This window comes from Sinohyriopsis cumingii, chromosome 2, assembly GCF_028554795.1.
Source record: "Sinohyriopsis cumingii isolate HCF-2022 chromosome 2, ASM2855479v2, whole genome shotgun sequence".
In the NCBI taxonomy this organism is placed as follows: domain Eukaryota; kingdom Metazoa; phylum Mollusca; class Bivalvia; order Unionida; family Unionidae; genus Sinohyriopsis; species Sinohyriopsis cumingii.
In genome coordinates, this window is record NC_142962.1 from 9,305,752 (window position 1) to 9,318,207 (window position 12,456).

Below are 12,456 nucleotides of genomic sequence, written 5' to 3' on the forward strand. Positions count from 1 at the left end.
CTACTCCCGTAGCACATCGAACACGTAAATCCGTTTCCAAACCACCCTTTCGTCCCACCCAAAGTAGCGTCCTCGAAGAGTGGGTACCTTATTAAGAAACAAACAAAAAATGGAGAAAGTGTTAGCCAGCATTTACTACGATACCCCCCATCCTGCAGGTTACGCAGGAGTTCAAAAATTGTATGGTGCTGCCAAAACGCTACTGAAAAGTCTCCGTTTACCTCAAGTGCAACGATGGTTACAAGAACAAGCTACTTACACTTTACACAAACCCATTCGACGCAAGTTTTCCAGAAGTCGCACCCGAGAGGAAGGCATCGATCATCAATGGCAAGCCGATTTAGCCGATGTCTCTCATTTGGCCAGCTACAATCGCGGCTACAAATATTTGTTTTGTGTCATCGACGTCTTTTCCAAATTTGCCTGGGTCGTGCCCTTGACTTTCAAATCGAGCAGCGAGTTAGTGCGAGCCCTGCAACGAGTGTTGAAACAAAGCGGTTGTCACCCTCTTCGATGGCAAACGGAAAAAGGTACCAAATTTCTGAACAAAGCTTTCCAAAAAGAATTAAAGAAACGTGACATTCATTATTTTACCACCGAGAATCCTAAAACCAAAGCCAGCATCGTGGACCGTTTTCAACGCACTTTGAAAGAACGCATGTGGAAATATTTTACGCATCACCACACTCTGAAGTACATCGACATCTTACCGCACCTGGTGCAAACGTACACTCAATCTTACCATCGACGCATTGGACGTGCCCCGCAAGAAGTGACTCCCGACAACGAAGTGCTGGTGTCTGAGCGCCTGTTTGGTACGTCCCAGAGGAGAGCTGTCCCCAAGAAAGGTGGAGTGTTGGCCGTAGGAGATTGGGTGCGCATTGGCAAAACCATACTCACTTTCGACAAAGGTTGCTTACCTAACTGGACCACCGAATTGTTTCGTGTCACTGGACGAGTGCATGGTCCTCATCCTGCCGTCTATAAATTTGAAGATATGAACGGAGAAGTGCTCAAAGGAACGTTTTAATTGCCCGAGTTACAACGTGTCACCAAAGAAGAAGACGACGTGTACGTCATCGAAATCATTCTCGAACGCAGAACCCGTAAAGTGGGCAAACGACGTGTCAAAGAAGTCAAAGCACGTTGGAAAGGATATCTACCCAGTTTCGATTCTTGGATCGACGCTTCGCAAGTCATCGACTATAAAAAGAAGTGACCATCATGCCCTTTCACACAGACGCAGCTACTACTGCTACCACTCCTTCACCCAGTTCTTCTCTGCAAGATTAACAGAAACAACCCTTGTGGGTGTGGTGTGGAGAACGTGTGCCTAAAATGCAAATCGTCTTTTTCTGCCAAATCTTCGTGGTGTATTGTGTCATCGGGGCAGCCATCGCCAATTTGAGTTTGCAACAAGGAGACAAACAAGTGTGGACCATTTGATTCAGCAGTTGCATCGGTTACCTGCTTCCCAATCCCTCCCTTAAATTCTCCTCGAACGGGAACAACCGGAACATTGTGTCCAGTGCCAGTGCCAGTCACCAGTCCAATAACAACAACCCTATTTTGGGCGGAGACACGTCTCTGACGTCCAGTAACCCGTCGGACAGCTACACAACACTGGAATTATGAGTCACCAAAACCATTTTTACTTAACCTTACCCAGTGACAGTTCCATGGACGTGTTTCCCAAGAACACGTTGTGCTGTTACACGGCCAAATTACCTCAGGCCATCCAATTAGATCAAGAAGCCCATTGGGAAGTGGCTTTAGTGGAAATCATTCACCCAACCCAAGTCCTCAATATCCTTCCCAATCAAATAATTTTTTACGGTGGAAGTTCATGACGAGCAAATGCAACAGTACTTGGATACCCATAGCAAATATGATAAGTAAGCCCCTAACACAAAAAATCAAAATTGGACCGACTATCACTTCATCTTTCCCTCAGGCTATTATTTTAGTGGTCAACATTTGGTCAGCACCATAGCCTCCAGGTTTAATGTCGTGTTTCTGAAGGCTTTGGAAAGTGTCAAAAAAAGTGTCACCCTGGAGTACCACAAAACAGTTCGTCGCTTCCTGATGAAATTTCCTGACGGGGGTAAAATCATGTCTTTCTTGTTTTGTCCTGAATTGTTTGCCATGTTGGGCGGGGACATGGAGATGAAGAAGAAAGTGAACAAGATAAAGGCGAATTACTATTCATTTCTGACAACGATACATTTGCCAAGTATTTTCGTACCCCGGTAGAACTGAACCAAGGACTGAATTTGATGTTTGTGTACTCCGATGTGGTGGAGTACAACGTGGTGGGACACACCTCCGTACCGTTACTGCGTGTCATTCCTTTCAAAGTGGATTCTGCCACGGCCGCTGACGAAGAAGGTGGAAAAACTTATCACGTTCACCGCGAATTTGTACATCCTCACTATTTGCCTGTCAGCAAGTCTTATTTGGACACGGTCAGCATTGCTATAAAAGGAGATCTGGGATAAAATATTTCATTCACCAAAGGGAAAGTCACGGTGAAACTCCATTTTCGAAAACGGTTCTCTCACGACTCGTAAGTCATGTATCCAGTGTACCTAGGGGCTACTCGACAGCGAGGACACAGTTTAGGAGATATGTTAAAATCGGCCTTTCGTTCGGTCGCTCGGTGTTGAAACCGATGGTGACTTGCACGCCTTGAAAGATGCCGCACTGACGCAAGGCAAAGAATTTCTCCAAAATGTCATCATCGACAAACAAAACCCCAAAGAAGCTTTCATGAGAGCAGGCAGAAATGTCTTCCTGAAAACGGGTAAAGACCTTTTGGGTCGACGACAAACATCTATAAATGCCCTGCACGCTACCGAGTCAGGCATTCCTCCTTCCCTGACGCCACAGCAAGGACAAGGCAGAAAGAGACGACGAATAAAACACCCTTTCACCAGACTTCACAGTTCTAAAGCTAGAAAGACTAAGAAAAGAAGAACCGTCCGAGACTTAGACGTTTTCGATTATTGTTTCAAGTCGGAACTGGATCTGTTTGCCATGCCTCCCACCATGATGACCATGCAAGAATCCCAGTGGGTGGAATTTCATCCCGTCTCCTCTTTGACAGCCTCAGCTCCCATCGAGTTTGAAATCAAAGGACAGCCCGAAGATTACATCGATCTGAATAGCAGTTACCTGTACCTGAAAGTCAAAGTTGTCGATGAGGACAATTCACCCCTAGAAGGTGATGAGGTAATAACTCTCGTCAACAATTTCATGCATTCCTTGTTCAGTGGAGTGGACTTGTACTTGAATAAGAAACTAGTCAGTAGCAGCATGGATACTTACCCTTATCGAGCGTACCTGGAAAATCTCTTGACGTACGGAATAGACGCCAAGAACACTCATTTCAATGCCTGTGTGGTATGGGAAGCTGACGATGCAGGCCAGTTTGAAATGTTCGAAATTAATACAAAGGATGAACACAATGCGGGATTTGTAGAACGAAGAGACAAAATCATGGGAGCCAACACAAGTTCAGAACTGATGGATCGTTTGCATTTGGACATGTGGTAACAAGAGAAGTATTTGCTGAACGGGGTGAATGTCCGTTTGAGACTGAATCGTAGCAGTGCCGCTTTCCATTTGATAGGTAATGTCGCTTGCAAAGCTGTCATGGAGGAAGCCAGGCTCTAAGTACGACGCGTGGAAGTGCTACCTAAAGTGGGTAACGACATCAGTCAGACGTTGAGCAGAGCGACAGCCAAGTATCCCATACGACGCGTGGAAGTGAAAACCTTCACCATTCCCAGGGGTGCAGCGATCCATGATTGAAGATCATCTGTTCCAAGGACAATTACCCAAACGTTTGATCGTTGCTGTCGTCGAGAATACAGCCTTCAATGGAGCTATCGATAAAAATCCTTTCTACTTTCAACACTTTGGCGTGTCCAAGATCAAAGTCAGTCGCGATGGCAAGACATTGTGTACCCGACCCTTCGAACCTGACTTTGAAAAGAAGAATTACTTGAGATCGTATTTGTCCCTGTACGAAGCTACCGGTCAGTTAGGAACCAACACCAGTCACGGTATTACGTACGAAGATTATGCAGGAGGCTACGCTTTGTGGGCTTTTGATTTCACTCCAGACCAAGGCAGCGACGAGGGACATTTCCACCCTATAAAATCAGGCCATATTCGAGTGGAAATTCAGTTTCCACACCGAAAGCCTGATGAAACGGTGAACGTCATCCTGTATGCAGAATTCGATAATACGATAGCAATCAACAGTTTGAGAGAAGTCATTCTAGATTATTAGAAGCTATGGAAGACTGTTATCCCTCTTTACCTAGTAAGAAACTTTGGACATGGAATGTGAGGAGACTGTGAAAGAAGAAGAAGAAGAATCCCAAGGCGAAGAAGTTGTCATGATGAAGTCAAAATGGCCAGAACAAGAAGCCCATTTAGTCTCCTGTTTTGCTACATTCCTGGCAGATATAATGAGAGAATTGATCAAGGAAGAGTGCTATGGATGTCACAACGATCATCCCAGTCAAATTCAACACGACAAATATCTGATGTTGAGTCAAGAAGATAAATTGGACGAATATCTAAACGAAGCTTGGCGTCACATCGAAATAGAACTCGTGTTGAATGAGTGGTATAAAGGCTTGGATAAACATTCTTCTCCTCCATTAACGTCTCTGGAGTGCATCGAATCTCTCTTGAACCTGAGTAAGAAGTAGAAGCAAAACGCCTTTTACTTGTCAGACATTTTCAAGCAAAAAGTCAGGATCGAATTGATCACTTATAATTACCTGTGAAGCAAAAAAAAGCAAATAAATGGATACCTGGGAACTTTGTTACCTTTTGAACCACAGTTCGTACACTGCTTCTTGGAATCCTGTCGTTTGTGCTAAAGATGAACTCCCTCATCACAAACCTCAAGACCATCAAGCTTATGTGATCAACACGGACGACAGTCATCTCCCAGGAACCCACTGGGTAGCCGTCTACTTTCCTCAAGAAGGATGTGTGGAATATTTCGATTCCTATGAATTGCCTCCTTTAGAAGTCGATATCATTGACTTTATGAGAAGAAATGCTCAGACCACCCGATTCAATAATGTGTAATTACATGGCACAGATTCCTTGGTGTGTGGACAATATTGTGTGTATTTTCTGCATCATCGCAGCCTGGGCTATTCCTTAGAACATTTAGTGACTCATTTTGATCCTCGTTCTTCTTCTAGAAACGATGTGAAAGTAGATCGATGGTTTTGTGACCAGTATGCTTGTCTTTTGTCTCAAGCTAGGAAACGTAGTGACCATCAATGGCCTAATGACTTCCAACAGTGGAAATCACAATTTCATTCACAAGTTGTCAACCCTATCCAAAATAATGTGTTAGTTGAAAACAAATGTTTTGGTATTTGAAAAAAAATGTTTGATGTTATATTGTTGGATTATTGTTAAAAATGTTATGGTTGTTTGTTAGTGTTAAGTGATTTTGAATAAAAATGTTGTGTTTTGAAGAAAAAATGCCTTTGTCTTTTGTTTGGCTATAGGAATTTTGATTCATGCTCTTTGACTTCTCTCTATCTCTCTCATGACACTCATTGAACGTTCCGACTCGAAAACCGTGTAGGGATGTTTTCCTTCACGTCCGCGCTTTGACTTTAAAAAACGGGTTGTCTCCAGTCTAACCATCCATTGTCGACTCATCCTCCTACGAAGATGTGCTCCAGCCTAGCTAAGCTAAACGAAGCCTACGTGAATTTGCATAGGGTCAGACACAGTCTGATACCGAAGCCAGAAGAGATAGAGAATGTGAGAATGTTAAAAGTCACTGAAGACCTGATAGAAGAGCTCTTCAGAGAAGAAATTAACAGGGAGAAAGAAGAATGGACAGAGACGTACAGACTTCAGAAACAGCAGAGAGAGAGTAGCAACAGCAACAACAGCAGCAGCAGCAGCAGCAGCAACCTGAACCTGACAGAGGCTTTGTCCATTGTCGCATCGATACCAAAGAGTTCTTCTTCTCTTTCCGAAAAAGCAGACCTATCGTCAGAAAGCCTATCATCAGAGGACGTCACATTCTTAGAATATAAACGATCGCCCTAGCTTCAACTTCGCACACAAAAAACAGCCCTTGTTAGGGCTACCCCAATCTCTAGAAAAGAAATAACAATCGATTGCCTGTAGTAAGTTAAAAAATAGAAGTACGTGTATAAGCACATAAATTGTTTTTTCTTGCTTAGAAAGTGTGTGTGTGTGTGTGTGTGTGTGTGTATTTTCTTTAAGTGACTTGTCAACATGTTTTAGAATAGTGATGGGTAGCATAAAAAGTAAGTGTTTCTTTTAGGTCCGCGCGTTCTTTGGTCATGATCCAGGTAATATAAGTTTTGTCTTAAGGGGATTTTTCCTTCTCGTCCGCGCTTTAGCTATAAATTGAAAATCGCTCGGCAGTCTAGCTACGCTTGTTGATTGATCAACACTAGAGAATGAGCAGAAGGCTAGTGAAACTGTTAGAAGTTCATGTGCACCTGGAATATGCTTGGCTCATACTGAATGAGCTGGCCGCAGAGGCTATAGTGAAAGAAGGAAGGATGAAAGAGGAGGAGAGAAGACAAAATGAAGAGGAGGAGAGAAGAAAAAAAGAAGAGGAGGAAAAGGAGAGAGGAATGGCTGTACCACAGACACAACAAGGAAATTTCAGAATCCCAGAGACAGAAGATTGAGATTCTGAAGCCACTCATTCCTCCTCTGCACTCGCAGCAAAAAGAGTGAAAGGAGATTGGAGTAGGAGATGCGTTTGCGGTGCCAGACCGGGGAGGTGCAACCATTAACCAGGTGCCCTGGAGTTCAAAACAAACAGCCCTTTTCAGGGCTACCCAATACTCTAGGAAAGATATAGTAATCCATTTGCCAATGTGGATGTAGAGTAGTGTATTTATAAACACTCACTCTTTTCCTGTTAAGATTGTATGTGTTTATGTATATGATTGTGTGTTTGTTAGCGATCACGTAGGTTAGTGTGGATAGTAGATTATTGGGTTTTGTAATCACTCACGTATGTTTGTGTGGATAGTAGATTTGGGTTTGATTTTAATGCTTTGCGTGTGTGGATAGTAGATTTTGGGTTTGTTTATTGATGCTTCGCGTATGTGGATAGTGGATAATACGAGAAAAGAAAAGTAGGGGATGTTTTCCTTCACGTCCGCACGTTGTTTGGTCATGATCTAGGTAATATAAGTTTTGGAGTTTTAGGGGATGTTTTCCTTCACGTCCGCACTTTTCGTATTAGAACCCACAACGTTCGTCATTCGCACCATTCTACAAAGAATATAAAAGAAGATGGCTTCGAACCACCTTGATAAAATGAAAAAATTGCAAGAAGTCCTGGACAATTTGGGCATGATGGAGCAAATGTTAGTTAAGCTAAACGAGGATCACTATTCTTATAGTCTCCATCGAGTGAAGATGGAGATCAACAATTTAAGAAAACTAAAAGAAATAATAAGTGATATGTTGAAAGAAATAAAGGAGGAGAAGGAGGATGAAGAGGAAAGGATAAGGATGAGAGCATGTAACGAAAAAATTGAAAAGGAAGAAGAAAATGAGAAGAGGAAGAAAGAAGAGGAGGAGAAGCAGAAAGAAGAGAAAAAGAAGAAAAAGGAGGAAGAAAGAAAGAAAAGAATAGAAAAAGTGTAGGACAGAAAAAAAGAAGCTGGTCGAGAAATATAAGAAATTAAAAGAAGAAGAAAACCAAAGGCCCTTTTCAGGGCCACTCCTATCTCTCGAGAAGACCTTGACTTTCATTGCCTACCCCATTTTGTTTTTTTAAAATAGAGACCCCTCCCTGTTTCAATTTTGGCCTGTTCCATTTCCATAGACCCATCAGGTCGGGACCTTATTAAAATAGGGTCCTGACCCTGTTCCATTTCCCCTTGTCCCTAGATAGGCCCACACTCTATTCCCATGTTCAATTCCCCTTGTCCCTAGACAGACCCAAACTCTATTCCCATGTTCAATTCCCCTTGTCCCTAGAAAGGCCCAAACTCTATTCCCATGTTCAATTCCCCTTTTCCCTAGACAGGCCCAAACTTTATTCCCATGTTCAATTCCCCTTGTCCCTAGACAGGCCCAAACTCTATTCCCATGTTAAATTCCCATTGTCCCCAGAGTGCCGCGACAATATTCCCCATGTTAAATTTACATAGTCCCCAGAGTGCCGGGACCCTGTTTTTAATGGTAAGCCCTATTCTCCCTAATATATGTACTTTTCACTTAATGAGTCAAAGTTCCTAGGATGACACAATTCATGGAATCATGGAAATTTATAATGGGGATGCATCATATAAATACGATGCTCTCACCACAAATGTACGCCACAGTGAACCATATATAATGCCTCATTTATTTGGGTTGGGAGCAGTAAGTTTAATTATCAAATTCTCATATTGCCAGAATTGTTCAGCTGTTGGATTGTGTGCACCTTTATCTGTACGGCATTACAAAATTAGGTCACTGTAGCCTTCAGTTCATACATTTGCATTGTATAAATGTCATTCATACAATTATTTGCATCCTGTATGCATAATGTTGTACATGAAATAGTGATACTATGAGAGGGTAGACTTCCGTATAAGTAATACAACCTCTTCATACAAGAAGTTACTGCGTCCCATAAGTCAAGCTTCACTTAAAATACATACATTTACCGGCATGGGTCCAGTTTTCGCTTTTAGTTCCTAAACTCTCTAGGTTTTGGGGCTTTTCCGTTTTGATTTTGACTGCTCATGCTACAGTCAATACACTAGATGATTGTATACGTTTGCTTTTACTGCAACAGCATAAAGTGGTTACTGTTTCTTACATTTAATATTTCACACTTGAATGTTCAGGTTTTGGGTTTAGCCTATGACCATGTGGGTTTCCCGCAATCTATTTACATTCTACACAATCGAAAATTATTAAAATTTGTGAGAGATCCATCTCAATAAGCACCACTACATCAATGCCGGAGTAGGTTACTATGTCCAATACTTGCTGTTTCACTGAAGTTGGTTACTTTTGTTTTTCATTGGTGTTTTACCTTCATTGCAGAAAGGTATTAAAAGACCGGTATTTAATGGTTTAGAGACTTTGGTGTATTTTGTGTGTCAGATGTCATTTTAAAGTGTTTATTTACGTTAGAAAAATGGAACTTGATAATTGGATGCATCGTTGTTAGTACTACTCATTATAACAAAAGAAGGTGACTGTGACCTATATTGTATCCTTTAATAACGTCGGTTAAGTAACCCTGTGTAGTTCAGAAGCACATATATAGCCTTTTTCTGACATGTGTATATGTAAGCAGAGCAAATCTATTTTGGTAACGGTATCTTTGTATATTAATGATTCGACGCTGTAAATGTACTATTCCAGCGACGAAAGGTTAACTACAATTTACATGTGAATAAGCACATGTATTAAAATGGGTGGACGGCTTGCATTTCTTGGTAGGAATCGATATAATAACTGATATATGAAATATTGTCATATTGGGTTTCTCTCACAGTTGTTCAAAGCACGTGACGTTTAACCAGTAAAGTCTGGCTTTTATGGTTGTTTGATATTATTAACATCTGAAAAAGTAATTATAATTAACCTTTGCGTTTTCTCAAATCAATATGCCACCTCTACTTTGATATCGTGGAAAAGAAATATCCTTTTTGTTTTATCACTTGTATGCCCTGTGGCAGGTAGCTCAGTTGTTAGAACGGCGGCTCGTAAACCATGGGTTGTGGGTTTGGTATGTACCACAGACAGCCGGGTCGGCAGGCATGTCTTTCAAAACGGCACTAAGCTGATATCTCATCAGTATGATATAAACAGTAATGTATTAAATGTGCCGGTAAAACCAATAATAATACCAAATCAGAAGGCACAATATTTCTTTGATAGCATAACTTTCGTCGGAATGTTAATCAATTAATCAATTTATTATTATTATTATTATTATTATTATTATTTAAAAGAAAAATACCACGTCGTTCTATTATCATAATTTACATTTTCTTCTTAGAAAATATAGCTTCAAGAACATTACCTATAAATTTATCTCTGTGGTGGATGATTATAGTACTGACCATTAAATAAACATGTATATGCTACTAAACAAACTAATCCTGAGCAGTTATGTCTGGTAATATAGCCATAGTGTAGTTCTGGGAGCATCTTCACAATACGCTAATTTATGTGATTAATTTCACTTCTTCCTCGATGGTACACATTTTATAAACAACAATAAGACAACTTGCCTGTCGAGTAATACAGTGGCTGTCGTAGCTAAATATCTCTTAACTATGAAACTGTATGCACAACCAAAACTTATTCAGTTAGTCACAGGTAAAACATTCAAGTCACGTTAAGTGATGTTTCCAGATTACTAAAGCACATGCACGCAAGAATAACTGCTTGTTGGAATGGGTAATTTTCTTAAACAAAACCCTGTTGACTTTGTTGTATCTTGGTGGCATATTAATCAATCAATTAGCCATGTGGGCAAGTCACTTGAACCTGGGTGCAAGAAAGCATACTTTTTATCAAATAATTGCTATTAAATATATTCGCAAATAGAATACTGGACATATAAACTATATCTAGTCATACGCCAGTCTTCGATCGTCATACTAAGGTGTATATTTACTACAAAGGAAGCCATCTTTAATGTGATATTATGTTAACCCTGATTTGTAAGTAACAACAAATTCATTAATAAGAAATAAGAAATAAATTTTGAGTGTTTTAGTACTCTGCACTGTATATGAAGTGAATTTTATGAGAAACATTAATCCCAAATGCAAAACCTTTTTGCTATGTATCATGGTTTCCATAAAGAGGAGCTGTTGCTGCTGTTGGAACAGGGTCGTGGGGAAATTACAAAGAACCGAACAGATAGTAATACCATTTGATACAAAAATTAACGCTGACGCGATCATCAATTACACTGATGTTATATTTGGACAAAATTAATGATTATAAAACAAATGAGAAGCGAATTATTAAATAAATAGGAGTACGGTTTTTATCAAAGGAATCATATTTATTCATGCTTCTAAATCAAATCTCTGATATAAAATAAGGAAAATATAAATATAGATAATAAGAGTGAGGAGGGAATTAGCCAAATTCTTTCATCTAAATATTTAAATTTGCTGCATATATTCTTAAAGGGTCAAGAACAAGTTTAAACAGAAAACTCCATATTTGCCAATTAGAGTTACGCAGCTTCTACATTATCTACATATAGACAGATAATGTAAATTTCAAACGATGAATACATAAAAAAGTATATCGCATTTATTTTCTAATGAATTATTTTGGTCTTAAATTGAAACATTGCTACGTGCATGGAACTATGCCAATTTTCAAATGAAAAATTTACAAAATTATCAAAAGTGAATCAAAACTTATTATAAATAAAGTATTACCTGTGTCGAGGTTTCCGATACGAAATCACTTCCATATTTCTCTTCAGGGTCGAGGTCTTCTGAATCAGAGTACGAAAGCTGAAAAAATACGGACTATATATGTTTAATATAATATAGAATACAATCGCGTTCTGTATCATGTAGTTCATGTGCAAGCATGTTTAATTCTGCTCAGGATAAAAGTCAATGGGACATAGCATGTATTAGGAGTAAAATAAATTGAGAATGAATAAAATATTTAATCTTTCACCATTAAGGTCATCCCTGATTAATCTTAATTGCAATATGTGTCGAATTCAACGGAAACCAAACCAATTAACAGGAACGGGTTTATGCACAAACGTTCTCACTACAAGGATAACTTTGTACAGTGTATCATCGATTTCATTATATAATTTAGCAGAAAAGAAATGCAACGTTAACCTTCGTATAATTAGAAATCGGAAGCGCATTCAAATTATGACATCGTTTCATTAAAGATGCTAGTAAATTTGGTTTGGGAACTGAATTACTCGTTTATAGACAGACAAAGCATTAATGTAAGTAGGACATGTTTTGATGACCAAGGATGCCATTAGCCTTTTATGTGTTGTTTAATATCTGTTGGAAGGAATGGATGGAGTTAACCAGTGCAGGTTCGAAGTTTAATGTACTATAAACCCAGTTTTTGACAGAAAACAAACTAAGAGCCAACGACTTTTTTCTATGTTCAGTTGTGCATATTACTTTCCGTTTTTTCTTTGACGATTTAACTATTGTATATAATTTGCCATTTTCTGGCTGCTCTAGGTCACACACAACCTCTATCCCTCATGACTTTGCCATTTTAGCAAGCAAGCCACAAACTATGTGAAAGGTTTGAATTATAACATTAATAGTCCACGAAATTGTAGTGACACAAAAAGCAGCCAGAGACATACAGTGATGCTTAGCAGAGACCGGCAAAATGGGTCATTATCGCTCTGGTCAACTAACGTTATCACCCGCAATCCATTTC

The 12,456-nt window shown here is 39.8% G+C and overlaps 1 protein-coding gene across 2 annotated transcripts in view; it reads right to left on the reverse strand.

Annotated features, from left to right (window-relative positions):
* Positions 1–12,456, reverse strand: part of LOC149804320 (uncharacterized) — a 175,004-nt gene that overhangs the window by 125,867 nt on the left and 36,681 nt on the right. For both annotated transcript variants that reach the window (XM_089938762.1, XM_089938755.1), the window contains one exon: positions 11,460–11,537. In XM_089938762.1, the coding sequence (XP_089794888.1) occupies positions 11,460–11,537 (78 nt within the window). The remainder of the gene's footprint in view (positions 1–11,459; positions 11,538–12,456) is intronic.